Source organism: Phocoena sinus, chromosome 21 (genome assembly GCF_008692025.1).
Source record: "Phocoena sinus isolate mPhoSin1 chromosome 21, mPhoSin1.pri, whole genome shotgun sequence".
Lineage (NCBI taxonomy): Eukaryota > Metazoa > Chordata > Mammalia > Artiodactyla > Phocoenidae > Phocoena > Phocoena sinus.
In genome coordinates this window covers 17,148,518-17,167,198 of record NC_045783.1, presented here as the reverse complement: position 1 = coordinate 17,167,198, position 18,681 = coordinate 17,148,518, and the positions used below count along the sequence as shown (strand labels likewise).

At 36.5% G+C, this 18,681-nt stretch overlaps 1 protein-coding gene and 1 long non-coding RNA gene across 2 annotated transcripts in view; one reads left to right on the top strand and one right to left on the bottom strand.

Annotated features, from left to right (window-relative positions):
- Positions 1–18,681, top strand: part of LOC116746722 — a 103,308-nt gene that overhangs the window by 13,298 nt on the left and 71,329 nt on the right. The gene's annotated exons all lie outside the window — the stretch shown is intronic.
- FRG1 (FSHD region gene 1) lies at positions 3,491–16,994 on the bottom strand. The gene is made up of 10 exons (XM_032618342.1): positions 16,847–16,994; positions 16,661–16,738; positions 14,554–14,624; positions 10,171–10,296; positions 9,309–9,366; positions 8,852–8,966; positions 7,487–7,591; positions 5,342–5,433; positions 4,726–4,836; positions 3,491–3,594 (listed from the first exon to the last, which is right to left on the bottom strand). Exons 1-10 carry the CDS (start codon positions 16,981–16,983, stop codon positions 3,558–3,560), a joined length of 930 nt encoding a protein of 309 aa, XP_032474233.1. The 5' UTR covers positions 16,984–16,994; the 3' UTR covers positions 3,491–3,557.

Here is an 18,681-nt window from a genome sequence, read left to right as displayed (position 1 = left end):
TTTTAGGAGTTCGGGCCTATTTTAAGATGTATGAATGTATTCATTGATTTTAATGATTTCTTTATTAACTTATTTCTGTAGGATGTTGGTGAGTTTTGTATCTGTATCTAGGAAAGTCCAGACAGGTCCTTAATTTAGGAAGAGGGCAAGGAAAAAATAAGAGTTTGAGCATGTCATGGTGGAGTAGCTTGACTAGACTAACCCTCTCACACACGCAAAAATTAAACTTTGGACAAAATATTAAAAATTATCTAAAGGTAATGGAGAGTGACCAAAAGTACGCAGAAACTTGAGGGGAGTTAATTCTAGTAAGAAGGGAATCATATTTTCAACATTTTTTCAACTTAGGGCAGGCCCCATGCAGTGCCATTAAAACTCATATGGAAACTTTTAGTCTTAGTAGTTGAGGAATCTGAGGACAGAGTTCAGAGTAACCAGAGTCTAGAAAGTGAGGAGGAAATCCTGAAAAAAGAAGAAAGCCACAGAGAGTAGCCATACTGCCCAAATCTCTCACTGATCTCAGAATTCCAAATCTTTGGGGCAGACTTCAAGCAGCCCAGCTAAAACTGAAAGAACTGAAAGGATATTTCAGCTGTAGCTCACTGTGGGGAGATGGAATTTGGAGCTTGAGGTCAACCATATTAACTGCCTACTAAACAACAAAGATTCTTCAGAAGGACAAAACAGAATCCACAGTTTCTATAATGTATTATTCACAATGTCCAGGATACAGTCTAATTATATCAGACATATGAAGAAACATACTAAAAAGAAAAGGCAATTAGTGGTGACTGATCCTGAGATGACCCAGATGTTGGAATTAGAAGACAAGGATTTTTAAGGTAGCTATTATAATTCTGCCTAAAAACAAAACACCACCAAAAAAAGACTTTTAATGAATGGATAAGAAATTTCAGCAGAGAAAAAGAAATTATAACAACAGTAGCAATAACCACAAGATCAAATGGATTCTAGAAGTGAAAAATAGTGTCTGAGATTAAAAAATCACCAGATGGGTTTAATAGCAGTTTAGAGATAAGAGAGAGTCAGTGAACTTGAAGATAGAAAAATCAAAATGATCTAATCTGAAAATGTGTGAGCAGTCAAAATTGGGTGTGGGGAGATTTTTGTTTGTGCTTTTATTGTATATAACCTTCCTTTTGATAAGGTTACTAAACTAGTAAATCAGGGGAATGTTTGATCAGAATGTATCTTGATTTTGATAGTGCGTTAAACAAAATTTCTCATGATACGCTCATGCACAAGATGGAAAAATGTGCACCACATGACTATATGTAGAAACATTCATTCTTGATCTCTGCCACTCTCCCAGACTAACTTCATTGCATAATGGGGGTTCTATAAAGTGCAATGCTGGAAACAGGGAAGGAACACTCACCTATTACCTGCAATTTTTATGCATTTGTTGTCCTCCTTCGCCCATGAGGGCAGGCGATGCCTATTTTTAATCTGTATCCTTCAGTTGCCAGGACCTGTAATTAGTCCTGCTCTCTCAAATGGGGGCAAGAACTGGGTGAACATGAGGGTGAGCATGGTGACAAGGAGTACAGGAATATACTACGTTCAAAAATTCAGGCAGACAGAATGTTTGTTCCAGGGAAATCAGTTGGCCGGCAGATGGTCTTTGGTACCAGGCTACCGTTGGAAATAAGACTTCAGTCTCTTGAGGGTAGTGTTTCTCAAAGTGTGGTTCAGATCACTTGCTTCCGAATTACCTGGAGTGCTTGTTAAATGTCAGTTTTGGGGACTAATCCTAGATATGCTAAGCCTGTACCTCTAAGGATGGGTCTTGGAAATCTACAGGTACCCTAGGCGATTCTTTTTTTTTTTTTGTGGTACGCGGGCCTCTCACTGTTGCGGCCTCTCCCGTTGCAGAGCACAGGCTCTGGAGGCGCAGGCTCAGCGGCCATGGCTCATGGGCCCAGCTGCTCCGCGGCATGTGGGATCCTCCTGGATTGGGGCACGAACCTGTGTCCCCTGCATCGGCAGGTGGACTCTCAACCACTGTGCCACCAGGGAAGCCCCCTAGGCAATTCTTATGTATATAAATTTGAACTGTTTCTTTTTACAGGTTGGGGAGCTGACAAAAGCAAGGACTAGACTAAGTCCTAGGGCAGGTTTCACAATCTTGGCACCATTGACAGTTTGGCTGGATAATTCTTTGTTGTAAGGGAGTGCTGTCCTGTGCATTGTAAGGGAGTGCTGTCCTGTGCATTGTAGGATGTTTAGCAGCATCCCTAGTTTCTAACCCTCTAAATGCCAGAGTACCCCCTGTTCTCCCAGTTGAGACATCCAAAAATGCCTCCAGACATTCCAAAATGTCCCTTGGAGGGCAAAATAGGCCCTGCTTGAGAACTGCTGCTTTGGGGGATCAGAGTAGTAAGTATCCAAGGATCAGAAGAAGGAGAAAGCAATATGGGGGAATGTCCACCTACTGGAATTGGAATGCCAAGTTAGGGCCAGAGCTACAGCAAGAGCTTCTCCTTTATAAGGCTGATGTTGGTAGCTTAGCTACCTTGCTGTACTCGAGGGGCCATGTAAGTCTAGAGTTGGTGACAGATGGAATATAAATATAAAAGCTGAGAATTAGACAAGGTGTGGCACCAGGTCTCAGTCATGGCTGTGCATTGGAATCAATGTGGAATTGTAAAAACATAAAAATGCCTCAGCCAACCTTAGCTCTTCTGAAGCAGAATTTCCAGTGGTGAAGTCCAGGCAACTGGTACACAAGCTGGTTTGGGAACACTCACAGAGTTAGATGACATCCTGAATACTGTTTTCAGGAACTCAGAAAGAGACAGGCTAGGAATAAAACTGTCTCAGCATAGCAGACCTCAGCAATGCTTAGTGTCTGAGCCTCGTTAATAGCTCCCATCCCATCCCACACGTGAGGATGAAAGCATTATATAAATACATATCCATTGTGGCTAAACTGTCCTAAGTAGGGAATTTCCCCAATTTTACTCTTATCCTCTGTTCTGAACCTACTCGCTCTTTTGTAAAATGTTTCCTTTTCCCATCCCACTGCTTAATACCCGATTTCTTTCTCTCTGTGCAGCCCCCTTGTCCTGATATTTGTTTGGCTTGTGTGTGATTTGGGCAATATTTAAGAGGTAGAATCAAAGCCTTGCTGACTGATTGGATTGGGAGTTTCTAATTTCCGTTTAAAGGTACTGATTAGGCATCTATTGTACTAAGAAATGCAAAGTAAGACTATAAAGCAATAAGACAGCTTCCACAAGCTGCACAAGAAGCATCAGTTTCACAGAGTAGCACTTCATGCTTTATGACAGGAAATCCAGAAAAGAAGAGAATTCTGTGGTACTTTAAGTGTGTACTCTAAGTTTCATTTCCATGTGAAACACCAGTTGAGTAAAAAAGTACATCCATGGAGAATCTCAATTAAACTTGATTAATCTTGGTTAAATCTAGCAACTGGTTCAGCAGTAATTCCATAACAGCCCAATAATTCTGTTAAAACACTTCCACTGATTTTTTTTATTCAGGAAAAAAGACGACAGAAACAAAAATCCTGGTCATTTGCAATATCTATCAGCTTTCAATTTTGCTCTCCTGTTTAAACAAAAACAAATAATAAAAATTATGTAGAAACATGTCATATATAGCCAACTGCTACTAAACATAAACTCATGCTCAGAAATTGGGCTCTCAATTTTGGTTATTATATTACCACACTGCCTATATTAAAATAGTTTAATTAAAATTTTACTTTTCAATTTTATGTTTCATACTACATGGATTTTATTCTTACAAAAAAAATCTTTTCCTGATCTTTAACTCATGTTGCTTAAGGGCTTTTTAAATCCATAACAGCGATTTTAATTGCCTCTGAATTTAAGAATGGCCTAAGCTTCTATTTAACAAGGTGGCATTGTTGTATTTTCATAAGTGATAAAAGTTAGAGGACACAAGCCTTACTCTTTTTTTTTTCTTTTTTTTGTGATACGCGGGCCTGTCACTGTTGTGGCCTCTCCCGTTACGGAGCACAGGCTCCGGACGCGCAGGCCCAGCGGCCATGGCTTATGGGCCCAGCCACTCTGCAGCATGTGGGATCCTCCCGAACTGGGGCGCGAACCCGTGTCCCCTGCATCGGCAGGTGGACTCTCAACCACTGCGCCACCAGGGAAGCCCTAAGCATTTTTTAAATGTTGTAAATCTAGGACACTACTTACCTAAATAGGAATACTAATAAATAAACATTAATAACTTAACATTAGTAATGTTAAATATCCTGCACACATCTGAATTCAACTTAATAAAAGTGCTTCAATTTTGTTATTCAATTTTACACTTAGAAATTTTTAAACTGATTTTTATCTCATTTTTGGAAAGCTGTACTATAACAGAGCTCACTGAATTTTGAAATTAGTCAAAGAATTTCTTTCTAGCCCTGGTTCTAATAGTTATAAAAACTTGATGGTAAATAAATTTATGAAACAGTTTCAGTCAGACCTGAATTTCTTGCAATAAAATATATAAGCACTTGGAATCTGGCTATTTCCAGATATTCTTTCTTGGTGATCTTTTCCCAGACTTATGATGTCCTTTTAAGGTAATACCACCACATTCAAAAATTAAAGACAAAAATTTGAAAATTACAGTAATCAAAAAAGAACATGGGTTTATATACACTACTTCTATTGGCTACTGAAAATAGTTGGAAATGATTAAAAATATGCCTACCTGTCCAGAAGTGTTTCATGCAAAAATCCATCTTTCCGGGCCTTTTTAAGAATTTTACTGTCTTCTTTACTTATTTTAAGTTTGTGGTCTTGGAAGCTCTGGAATTTCTTTCTGTTAAGAAAATATCTTTCTTGAAAAATATCTCAAACTTTGATTATACATGTTTACTGATGAGCTTAAAATATTTTTAAAAGTTTTTTGTTTATTTAAAAAAAACTGTTTTTCTTAAATAATATACAACTTTTCAACAACAAAAATGACTTTAGTACCCCACCATCAAAGAGGCAGTTGTTTGGATAGCTCTACAAATTCAAGATTTGGAATACTGCCTGGAGTCTCCTGTGTCCTGGCAGCATCTGGTTGGCATTATGTACTGACAATGACAGACACTCTATAGAGTAGGGAGAATAGATTAACTCAAGTGATTTGAGCATTGAAAGCTAGCAGGATGATAATTACAAAAACTGAAGCCTTAAGAGAAGCATTCAGTTTAGTGCTCTGTCCTAGAGTCTACATTATGTTGTCTCTGCTTGTCCTTCAGGTTATTTTATCTTAGGTGCCTTGAGAAGCATCTCACTGCCAAATCTACAGTTCTAAAAGGAAAAAATATACCTACACATAATTGATTTCACACTGTTTAACATTTCCTTTGTCTTCTTCTGGAATATCATCTTTTTTCTTAGTTTCTCTTTCAGCACAGGATCTAATCTGGATATTGGAGATGAGAACCCAACAGGTTACACATTTATCTTCCCCCTGCTCCACCTTACTTATTACAGAAGAACATTCTAGGTGATTTCTTATGCAAAAGAAGAAAACAGTTAACTTAGCAATTAGATTCAGAAAAAGACAGATTCTAGATATGTGTTTTTATTTATATATACAATTTATCTAAATAATTGCTATTATATGTTTCTTTAGAGCCCTTACATCAGAAACACTGAAGAGAAACTTATTTGAAAAGCATTTTACAGATCAGATCCCACTAAGCCAATTAGGCAATCATTTAACTAATTTAATTTTGGCTGCAAAAGTAAATACAGTAGGATCAAATTATCCTGCTATTTAGTGTTCATTTTATAACACTGGAAGTTTAAGATAGTAGCTATTTTACTATGCATAGGATATTACCAACACATTAAAACTTTTAACATAACACAATTTGTTTTCATCTAATTGGAATCTATCCCTTTTAAATACTCCTTATACTTTCATCAGTTTTGACAGATACTTACTATCACATTCCATAAATTAACTGATACAGATATAGCAATTAGGATCAACTGAGGGGGGTAAGAAGAGGACAGAATTCAGGGCCATGAAACTGGCAATTTGCAACCCAAAGGACCCACATTGGAAAGGGATCTCTGTGCCTTACAGCACAATTCCAAGATTGCTTAGAAACTGGTGAGCAGTAGGCATGTGCAAATAATATGTGTGTGACGGTTTTGGCTGGAGGAGTCCTAGAAGACCTGGGGAAATTCTGGGCCAGGTCTGTGACACAATACTGCTTTTGGCAGGAGGGAATGTGTTCTGGTAGATAAGGCTAGGCTATAAAGGTGGATGCTGACACAGACTAGCAGAGCCTGCAACGTAAAAGGCAAGGTGGAAAGAGTCCTGGATTATCATTGCTCAGAGCTTTCAGGTACCTGACTAACCAGACAGACCCAGGGATACCTGACAGGTACTTCATATAAAAACGGTTGTAATTACTGATAAATATAGCACAGTGTTTTTTTATTTCTGTAGATGTGCAAAATACTGGACATACATTTGTACTGCTTGTCTTCAATAATCATACTTTTATAATGTAATCCAGATGAAAAACAATTCAAGCACGATACAATAAAATTAAATATAAATAAAATTAAAAATAGGTGAGTCAGAAATCCACCAGCATTTTTCTAATGACTGCTTCCTGAGAAGCAGTGTGGTGTGGAACGTAATTTCTAGAGTCAGTTGGGCCTGGGTACACATCCTGTCTCCACTTTATCTGTGTGACTTCATGAAGTGACTGATCAAAACAGTGAGGATGTAGGGAAGGTCAAAGGTTGTTTCCTCCTCTGTAAAGTTAAGATAACCTCACAGGAATACTATGAAGATAAAAGACAACTATGCATGTGCCTCACTCAGCAGAGTACCTGCAGCTACTTGCTGTAGTTTTGTTTATATAATTGAAAAATATTATGACTAATACTTTTTAAAATACAACAAGAATATCTAGGTTTTAGATTTAAATTTTTGGGATTTTGGCTTTTGAGAAAATTATGGAAGATAGACCGAAACTTCTAATTCCTGAGCTGTCTAGAATGGTATTTTTTTCTCCATCAGTCAACTCCAAATAATGAAATGAAGAGTTACTGGTATTAACATTCTTGTTTAAAAAGATTAGTGATATTTTTCAAGGTAAAAAGAATACTGTAAGACTGTAAAACTGAGGATTATGAAAATCGAGAACATTTTAAAAATAACATCAAATATATGACACAGAATTTAAAACAAAACATATGCAGATACTTGATAGATGTGTTTAAATTATGCTGTTAGTAGAGAAAATATAACATGGATTTTTATGCTTTATTTATAAGGATTAAAGCCACCTTAGAAAAGGCTTTTTTCCCTCGTTTCTTTAAGCCTTCCACTCTGGCCCTAACTAATGCATTACACACAGCGAATCTGGATCAGATTACAACATTTTAAAGAGAAGCAGTCACATCATACATGTGACATGTATTAGTCTATAGAAAAGTCTCAGGATTACCTTTATCATTTCTTCTTCTCCTGCCGTTTTACTTTTTGCTTCTATATCACCTGCTTCATTGCATCTAATAAAGCAGCTATTTGAGGCCAGTAAAGCCATTTTCCCCTAAATGAACAAAATAATAAGAAATAAGTTATGAGAATACCTGTGAAAAAAATTCTTAAGTCTTGAGACTAAATTGAATTTTTCCCATGTCTAAAAGTAATCAGGAAAAATAATGTGAAGAAAACCTGGAAAAATAAAAAAAATACAGAAAAGAAAACCAAAATCACCTATAATCTTACTACTCAAAGATAACCACATTAAATATTTTTAGTATATTCTATTAGTAGGACTAAATTCGAACTGTATGGAATAGAATTATTTCCCTTGGCTTCAGAGATTTATTGAGGATATAACTGATTTAGTGTTTTAAAAAGTTAGCTTTAAAGACAAAAAAAATTATAATAGTAGTGTTTTAAATTTTTCTCCATAATTAGAAAATATAAAAACATATCATAGTTGATTGAAGTATAATCAACTATACTTCAATAAAATTTAAAAAAATGCAGAGAAAATATATCTCATAAAAGCTAGCCTTCGATGCCTTTGAATTTATTGCTCAGAACTTTAAGAATCAATGTCTGAGGGACTTCTGGGTGTAGGAAGAATTAAATCTTCTATCATATCCAGTTACAAAAGTGCTAATAACATGGATTTGACTTAATTTCTTATTTGAGGTGGTAAGGGCTGGGTTTTCTGTCACCTGGATGACTTTTGGTAAGCTTGGATGTGGCTGTATAGTCTAAGGTGATTTAAATCTGTGCTGCTGATCTTTCTGCTGAGTACCTTTCTGTAACAAAGTTTTACTTGTTACATCAGGGACTTCTAAGTCTTTCTTTCATTTAAATTTAAAATTTTAAAACTTAGTGTTTTTCCCCAAAATAAAGTGAAATGAACATCCTCAAATTCTGTATAACTGGTAGTATATGACTTATCATCCTGGCCTTATCATATGTTGGTGTTTTCTGTTGATATAATGAAAAATATCTATTCAGTTTCTTTGCCCATTTTTAAATTTTTCTTTCTTTTGCTATTGAATGAGTTTCTTATATAATTTGGACATTAACACCTTGTCAGATATATGGTTTGCAAATACTTTTCCCAATCCATAGCTTGTCTTTTCACTTTGTTGATTTTTTTTTCCCCTGTGTTGCACTATTTTTTGAGCTCTTTTTAAGGTTATGAATTCATGTTGGTTTTAAAAAATTTAATGCATTATTGCAGTGTATTTTTTTCGGTTTTTTTTAACATATGTTCTCAATGAATGTTAGAGACTTTCCCATTCACTGACAAGGAACTTTTATAAACAATAAGAGTACTTACATCTTGAAAGACTGGTTCCCATTGTTCTCTTGGTCCAATTGCATCTGAACGCCCAACAACAAGTCCATCTGAATTTATACCTAGGTATTTTCCATAGCCAGATTTCAGGGCAATTCTTCAGATCAATAAAATAGATCAATGTTAAAAACGGAGAGAAAGGAAATTAAATATGGAACATAAAAATAGTATGTGTGTGTATAAAAATTCAAGACTAACCACAGTCCAAATGTTCAAAAGCCATGTGTGGCTAGTGGCTACCGTATTGGACAATGTAGTTCTATGTATACAATTTAATATTCTACTTTCTTAATACAAGTATTATATAATACCTTATATAGCAAACATTTTCCAAATTCATTATTCTTCAAAAACACTACTTTTAATAGATATATAATATTCCATTACAATGTATTATATTGTATTACAGTGTATTAATTATAGTTCAACTCAAGCTTACCTGGAATCAGACAATTTGACAGCTGTAAACTGCTCTGGAGGACTAGGACCCTCATCAACTACAGGAGAAAAAACAATTTGAAATAAATTTGACATTTCTTATAAATATATATATAAAGATACTCTTTAGCTTGAAAGAAGTAGCTCTTTTAAAAACAAACATAAGAATATTATATTATGATGTAATTATAATACAGTATTCATAGTATCAAGAGTTACTTTATCTTCTATATAACTCATGTTTAGTTTTACATACTTAACAAGATAGGTCAGCATGATGCTTATTTAGTCACTTCCAAGATACTATCTCTTTGTATTTTAAAATGCAGTCAGCACATAGACAAATAAGCACTTAATATTTAAAAAGCTAAATGCTTTAATTTATTCAAGGGATGGCCATTCACACAAAAAGCTACTGCTTTTTAATCTTCTAATTTCTTCGTATCTCATTAGTGCTTCTTCCCATAGGCTAAAAGGAATGAGAAAACTTTAAATTATTAACAGTTATTTAATGCTCCAGATTAGTTTTGGCAAAAGGTCTAAAGAATAAAGGAATTCAAACCTTTGACTCAACCAGGTTTTCTTTTTCTTTCTATTTATTATTTCAATTATTCATATTGTTTTTGATTCCCATGGATACTCTTCTGGAACTATACAGAATGTTTTCAAATGCTTATACTGGAAAGAGGGAGTTGCCAATAACTGGTAAATAGTGAAGAAGGAAAAAAAATGGAAGAGTCAAATCAATGGATTCATTCCTTTGGAATATATTCGAGATTTGTTAGAATTTGGCCTAAGTGAATGAATGTTATAAAATATATACTGTACCCTTTTCCCTTCCATTGCTTCTACCAGACACAAACCTTCTTTATGTGGAGCTCCCAGTGTAAAAAGTCCATTGTCAAGTGCATGTATGTAGGTTCCTTTATCCATTTCAATCGCTATGGTTCCTGAAATCTCACCAAAGTTTGTTACTGTCCACCAGATTCCTAAAAAATAAAATCAGTAATTTAAATTTATGTTCTGGATTTGACAGAAGGTTCTTACTTGTTGCTGTTGTCATTATAACATATTTAAAATTTTTATTTTGTAGTTGTAAGAATAATACAGGGAGATCTCATATACCTTTTAATCACTTTTTCCCAATGGCTAACATCTTGCATAACTATAGTCAGTATCAAAACCAAATCCATGAAACTGATACAATCCATGAAACTTATTCAGATTTCATCACTTTTACACACACTCACTTGTATGTTTCTATGCAGGTATGTAGATCTAGGTTACTACCACCACAGTCAAGATTTAGGTTCTTTTAAAATGTAAAATAGCAGTACACATGAAGGCACAAAATGATATACAGAGAACAGACTCTCTCATATCAGCCTCCAGTCATCCATGACTGGTTTCCAGAGGCAATGACTACTGCAACTTGTTTCTTATGTATCCCTCCAGATTATAATTACAATTGCTAAGACTGAGGTCAGGGAGCTTATTACGTATATTTTCCTTCTAGGAGTTTTATGGTTTCAGGTCTTACATTTAAACATTTAATTCATTTTGAGTTAATTTTTGTGTATGGTACAAGATAGCAGTCCAGTTTTCCCAACATCATTTATTGAAAAGACTGTCCTTTCCTCATTGTATATTCCTGGAATATGCATGGGTTTATTTCTGGGCTCTCTATCTGGCTTCATTGATCTATGTGTTTGTTTTTATGTCAGTACCATACTGTTTTGATTACTTTAACTTTATAATATACTTTGAAATCAGGAAGTGTGATACCACCAGCCTTGTTCTTCTTTCTCTATATCGCTTTATTTGGGGTCTTTTGTGGTACATATAAATTTTAGGACTGTTGTTCTACTTCCTGTGAAAATGCCACTGGAATTTTGATAGGAATTTTCACGAATCTGGTAGATTGCTTTGGGGTAGTTTAGACATTTTAACAATATTAATTCTTCCAATCCATGACCATGGAATATTTTTTCTACATGTCTTCTTCAATTTTCTGTCATTATATGTCTTATAGTTTTCAGTGTACAGGTCTTTCACCTCCTTTGTAAATTTATTCCTAGGTATTTTATTCTTTTTGATGCAGTTGTAAATGGGACTGTGAATTTCGCTTTCTGATAGTTCATTATTAATGTATAGTAAATGCAACAAATTTTTGTATATTAATTTTGTATTCTGCAACTTTACTGAATTCGTTGATCAGGTTCTAACAGTTTTTTGGTGGAGTCTTTAGGGTTTTCTATATATAATATCCTGTCATCTGCAAATAGTGACATTTTTACTTCTTCCTTTCTGATTTGGATTTCTTTTTCTTGCCTAATTGCTCCGTAGGACTTCCAATACTATGTTGAATAAAAGTGGCAAGTGTGGGCATCCTTGTCTTGTTCTTGATCTAGAGGAAAAGCTTTTCACTGTTGAGTACAAACCTAAATTGTATCCAATTTTTGTTGGGTCTGATAATGAGATAGTGTTATGTATTAAAAGAAAGAGCAAAACAGAAGGAAGAGAGAAAGAGAGAGACTGATCTTGTAAGAAATGCACATTTATGTGTATATGTATAATGACTTAGTATCTGTTATTTATTTTAAAATTCTCCAAAAAAATGTATGCATGAGAGATTATCTCACAGTGGGCATGTGTGTAAATGAAACAAGACTGTTAAAATATTGATTATTACTAAAGCTCAGTGATTCATTATATTCATGGAAGATTCATTACATTCTTTTCTCTACTTATGTATTAGTTTGAAAATTTTCCATGATAAAACATTTTTAAAATTGAGTTAATCACACTGTACAAAATTATCTATTCAGCTAAACAGGTCAGGCTCTTCATAACTAATAAAAAAATTAGTAAAAGGTTAGCTTAAATGAAGCTGGACCTTACCTAATATCATATACACATACTAACTCAAAATGCATCAAAGACCTACATGTAAGAGCTGAAACTATCAAGATAAAACTCTAAGAAGAAAGCATATGGGAGAAGTCTCATGCCACTGGATTTGGCAATGATTTCTTGGATATGACATTAAAGGTACAAACAACAAAAGAATAAACAGACAAACTGGACTTCATCAAAATGAAAAATTTTTGTGCAAAGGACACTATCAATAGGAGTAAAAAGACAACCAGAAAATATTTGTACATCACATATTTGATAAGGAATAAATATCCAGGATATGTAGAGAACTCTTAAAGCTCAGCAACCACAAGAAAAGCAACCCAATTCAAATGATGGGCAAAGGACTTGAATAGGCATTTCTCCAAAGAAGATATGCAGATGGCCAATAACCACATGAAAAGATGCTCAACATTACTAATCATCAGGAAAATGCAAACCAAAACCATAATGGGATACCACTTCATACCCATTAGGATGGCTATTATCAAAAAAAACAGAAAATAACAAGTGTTCATGAGGATGTGGAGAAACTGGAACTCTTGTGCACTGCTGGTGGGAATGTAAGATGGTATGGTGGTTTCTCACAAAATTTCAAATAGAATTACTGTATATGATCCAGCAATTCCACTTCTGGGTCTATACCAAGAAGAAATGAAAGCAGAGTCTTGAAGAGATATCTATACAACCATGTTCACAGGCAAAAGGTAGAAGCAACCCATGTTTTCATTGATAGATGAATGGATAAACAAATATGGTATATACATACAAAGGAATATTATTCAGCCTTAAAAAGGAAGGCAATTCTGACACATGCTACAACATGGATGAACCCTGAAGACATTATGCAAAGTAAGACAGTCATAAAAGGACAAATACTGTATGATTCCACCCTTCTGAGGTACTTAGAGTAGTTGAATTCATAGAGACAGAAAATAGACAGAAAATAGAATGGAGGTTGCCAGGGACTAGGGGGGAGTAAGGAATGGGCATTTATAATTTAATGGGTGCAAAGTTTCACTTTTGCAAGATGAAAAAAATTCTGGAGATGGATGGTGGTGATGGCTGTATAACAATGTGAATGTACTTAATGACACTGAATTGTACACCTAAAAATGGCGAAAGCGATACATTTTGTTATGTATATTTTACCACAATTAAAATAATTTAGTGAGAGCTTTACATAATTTATTTCTGACTTATAGCTATAATTGTTTTCAGTAAAAAAAAAATGCTTTACTCAGAATCATTATCAGCATCCTATGGTCATTAAAACTTTCTTAAAAATGTAATAGTTAATGATTTTAAATTATTTGTATTTTATATGTTCTGTGCCATTTTGACCAAGTACACTTAATGTTGATTCTCCCCAAATGACCTAGATTCAATATAATTCTCCAGGAAAATCCAACAGGATTTATGGTAGAAAATAATAAATTGTAAAATTTATATGGACACGCAAAGGATCTAGAAGAGTATAAAGAAGTATAGAAGTATAAAGAAGAAGTATAAAGTTGGGAGATTCACACAACCTAATTTCAAGACTTTATGAAATGACAGTAATCAAGACAAATATATCACTAGAACAGTAGACGAATCGATGGAACAGAGTCCAGAAATAGACTTAACACATATAAAGTCAATTGATTTTTGACAAAGATACCAAAGCACTTTAATGGTGAAAGGAAAGTCTATTCATCAATGATGCTGGGACAACTGGATATCAATATGAAAAGAAAAGAGAGAAAGAGAAAATAATTTGTAAAATGTATTTGGTTAAATAATATTTATTGGGCTTCCCTGGTGGCACAGTGGTTGAGAGTCCGCCTGCCGATGCAGGGGACACGGGTTCATGCCCCGGTCCAGGAGGTTCCCACATGCCGCAGAGCGGCTGGGCCTGTGAGCCATGGCCGCTGAGCCTGCGCGTCCGGAGCCTGTGCTCCGCAATGAGAGAGGCCACGACAGTGAGAGGCCTGCGTACCACAAAAAAAAATAAAAAATAATATTTATCTATATTAGGCCTTTTTTAAAATGATATATCAGAATCTCTGGGTTATTAAGCAGTGTAATGATTCAGAGAACCATGTTTCCTTTCTCCTGTGCTTTCTCCTGATGATGAAGAAAAGGCCTCAGCAATGACATCTACTGTGCTACAGCATAAAAGCAATCTATAACTATAAGTAATATTTGAGCACTTTAAGACAAATATGAGTCGGTCATAAATTCCTTCTACTTCCTTTTTACTACTTATCCCTACTAGGAAAATAATTTTAAAGGGATCTCAACCAATGTTAACTTTTCTCAGAATAAGGTATACAAAACTGACTCACCAACAATATCAAGTTGAATTTCTTCATCTTCTTCTCTTTTTCTCTTCTTCTCTTTGCTCTTTTTCTTCTTACTAAAGGAGATAATTTATATAGATGAGTTTAAATATATTGATTTGCCTACTGTCATATGATGGAATCTTAGAAGACTCTTTTAAGATGTGCATTGATATATATATTATTGATTTACAACGATATACATTGATATGCCCTCTTACTTCTAATCCTGAGAAGTCACTTCTGATCCTGTACATACTGTTTTACAGTTAAGAGAACAGACTCTGGAGCCAGACTGCCTTTTAAAGCCTGATTCTGTCATTTCTTAGCTCTGTGATTTTTGGAAAATTTACTTAATCTCTCTGTAAGTCAGTTTCCCCATCTACACAGTAAGGATAATAATTTAACCCAACTCTTAAGGCTGTTGTGAGGATTAAGAAAATGCGTATCTTCATACATTGCTCATGAAAATGTAAAATGGTGCAGCCACTTTAGAAAAGAGTTTGGAGTTCTCAAAAAGTTAAACGCCAGATGTACCATAGGACTTAATTCTACTCCTAGGTATACACCAAGAGAAAAGAAAACATATGTCTGTACAGAAGCTTGTATTAAGAATATTCATAGCAGCATCATTCACAAGTGCCAAAAAGTGGAAACCCAAATGTCCATGAACTGATGAATGGATAAACAAAATGTGTTGTATCCATACAATGGAATATTACTCAGCCATAAAAGGAATGAGTACTAATATAACATAGATGAACCTTGAGAATGTTATCCTAAGGAAAAGAAGCCAGGTACAAAAGGCCACATATTGTATGATTCCATTTATATGAAATATTTAGAAGAGGCAAACTGATACAGACAAGTGGATTAGTGGTTGCCTGGGATTAGGGGATGAGCAGAATGGGGAGTGACTGCTAATGATTGTGGGGTTTCTTTTTGAGATGATGAAAATGTTCAGCAACTTGACAGTGGTGAACCTTGTGAATATCCTAAAAGGCACTGAATTCTACTTTAAAAGGGTGAATTTTATAGTATATGTATTATATCTCAATAATTAAAAGAAAACCCAGAGTGACTTTAAAAAAAAGTTAATATGTAGTACTTAGAATAGTTCTTGGCACACAGGAAGTGCTATGTATGTGTTAATTATATTGATAGTTATAATGATTATAAGACACACTTGTTTGTATTTTCATCACAAAATAAGCTTTCAGAAGCTAACTCTCCCCTCCCTCCTATGAATTCAGACAGTAACAGTTTCACATGTATTCAGGATAAATTCTTGATGCCAGACCCCTAGGCAGAGTTCTCAAGTGCAGTGGCTTCAGTTTGCTCCTTGACACTTTCTTTCCATCTCTCATAAACGTACCTAAAACTCTATCAGACCAGGATGAAATGCTCAACATTTTTGTGAATAATCAACCCCGAGCAAATATAGCAGTTAAAAACGAGGTGGAGGTATGAGTGGGCAGAAATCTTTTCCTAAAAATCTAATACTCATAAATCACCACTATAACTTCTTCCTTGTATTTGGCTCTGGTTACTTACTGTACATATTATCTCACTTAATCCTCATAATAATCCTTTTAGAGTATCATTAATCTCTCCCAATAAACGAATAAATGGAAGCTCAAAGATATTAACGTACTTGCCACAAATCACAAAATTAGTAATTAGTGGAGTCCATGTTCAAACCCATATCCTTTTCAAAATCCACATCTACATATTGTATTAAAACCTAATTTTTTCTAGGTGGGAGGGAGACAATGTTGAAAATAATTATTCCTAATAAAGGAATCTACTGTTATAACCTACACTATCACACTAATACAGACCCACCAAGCATAGATCTGGGAGGCGGGGGTTCATCAAGGGACCCGAACTTGTGGCTCCTGGGCTATCGGTCCGCCCAGCTAGGGCGAGACTCTGGCGGTGCGTCTCCGCAGCGGCGCCGGGAACTGAGTCCATCTCGGCAGGAGGCGAGGCCCAAGGGCTGGGAGCCTGAATGACAGCTCCCGGCGGCTTCCACAGCCTAGCCGCAGGGAGAGGAGAGTGGAGGGTTGTCGGAAAAGAGGGGCAGATTCTCTCGCACAAACTCGCGGTTTACCTCTTTGCCTTGGTTCCCTTGAGCACGAGTTTGGTGGGCTTCACGTAGGAGTATTCGGCCATGGTCGCGGTGACGCTTCTGTATTAAGACAGGGAGCTGGCTCAGGGCAAGATACGTGAACCGGGACAGAAGCGGGCGAGGGAGGCACAAGAGTGGGGATGGAGTCCAAACTCCCCGAGAACTTACGCAGCAGCGGAGTGGGTGTGTTTCCCCCCCGAATCCCTGGCCTTTCTCTCCCGAATGAGTCCCAAATAGAATTCTACTTCCTGTTGACAGGCTGGGGCTACGGCGACCTCAGAGGGCCTAAATATACCAGCGTTCATTTGCTCCGTCCTGAGAACGGGAACCTTAGGGCCTTTCTAAGCGAGTCAACTGGGGAGACGCGCCTTCTGGTGAATGTGGCGGGTCTCACGGCCGTGCTCGGCGTCTTGAGCCACTCTGGAGAGAGCCGCCTGCTAGGTCTCGGGAGGAGACGATAGTTAGATCAGAGGGTGAAATAAATGACTCCGTCAACCCTCCGGACTGCACAGCAGACGGGTCCTGACTGCGCCCCGCGGCCGAGGGCTGAGCCGGCGTGTGGGAGCGGGGCGGTGGGGGCGCTGGGTAACACAGAGCGCGTTACGGGGCCTTGGACGACGTCACGAGCCATCTCAATTATGTAAACGTTTATTGTACTGTTTTAATTAGGGAGACTCGAGTAATGTACAGGAAACAAATAGGGAATAAAATAAAAGACAATTAAGTGCCAACATTTGGGCCGAAGATTTCACTAGTGCTGCAGGAATTTGGGCGGAGGTAGAGTGGGAGGGTGACCTTGGAAACTAATGTAATCAGAGAGGTCTTTCCATATAGGGGGGGTCTTGAGAGGCTTTCACAACTTCAATCACCTGTTCCGATCTCATCAGTTTGATAATCCACCTCCCTGATTCCATTTTCTCCACCTTCCAAACCATCCTCTGTAGTGCTGAGTGATCTCTCTAAATAAATCGCTCATCATTATTCCCCTACCTAAAATCTATTAAAGGGAAGCCTGTTGCTTTCTGGAGGGAAAATCCTAGCATCACTTAGTAAATTGGTGATTGTGACCTCTTTACCCACCACTGAACCCCTGACACCTTAATTCCAGTCACACAAAATTATTGGAAATGTTGGAGAGCTCTGTGTTTGCTTCTGCTGCCTAGAATGCTGCTTTAGACTCTTAGCCACCCTCTTCATGTGACCCTTTTTTTTCAGCCTTTAAGACAAACTCAGGCTTCATTTTCTCCAAAAAGCTATCTTTGAATGACTTCCTCTATTTCCCCAAATAGCCTTCGTTTCTCACTCTGTAGTTTAATACTGTGCTTTTTAAACGCAGGAGCCATGGCTTATTTATCCTTGTTTCACTTACACCTGTACCCAATGCCTGCTTCACAGTAGTCCTTGCCTAAATGTCAGTTAAAATAGTAAGAGTCTAAATCCTGGTGTGGGATAATGAAGAGAGTGGAACAGAGTGTGACTTGACTAGATAGGAGGGGTTGTGATAGAAAAACAGAAGTAGACATATTGGATGGGTAAGGAATAGCAGGCCATTGGAAGCCAATTCCTTATTTATTTATCAGCTGTCTCTGCAAAGACACTGCTTGGTGATAGGAGAATACAAAAATGCTTAGACTCAGGGCCTGATCTTAAGGGCCTTCATCTAAATAAATAATGTGCAGGGAGAGGCAGTATAACACATAATTAAGAGTGTAGCTTCTGGAGACAGACTGCTTGGGTGGACAAACCTTGCTGTCTTCGTAAGTTAGATGACACAGTCATTTAACCTCCACATAACTATGTTTCTTCAGCTATAAAATGGGATGATCCTCCTAGGGTTATGATGAATATTAAGAGAGTTAATATAGGAAAATACTTTTAAAAGTTCCTGATAAATAGTACATCATAGATGTTAGCTATTATTATTAGATATCAAAGTGCCCTGAGAAAGATATAAACAAAATGTTGTGGCAGGATGTGGTGGTGACATGTTATAGGAGTTTGTG

Bases quoted from the DNA above. Each gene is read 5' to 3' on its own strand.
- FRG1 (XM_032618342.1), bottom strand. From the start codon at position 16,983: ATGAACGCTGGTATATTTAGGCCCTCTGAGGTCGCCGTAGCCCCAGCC. The intron at 7,592-8,851 runs GTAAGTACTCTT...TTGTTCATTTAG, and splicing joins GGGAACCAGTCTTTCAAGAT to GGGAAAATGGCTTTACTGGC. The intron at 4,837-5,341 runs GTAGGTATATTT...TTTTCTTAACAG, and splicing joins CAGTGTGAAATCAATTATGT to AAAGAAATTCCAGAGCTTCC.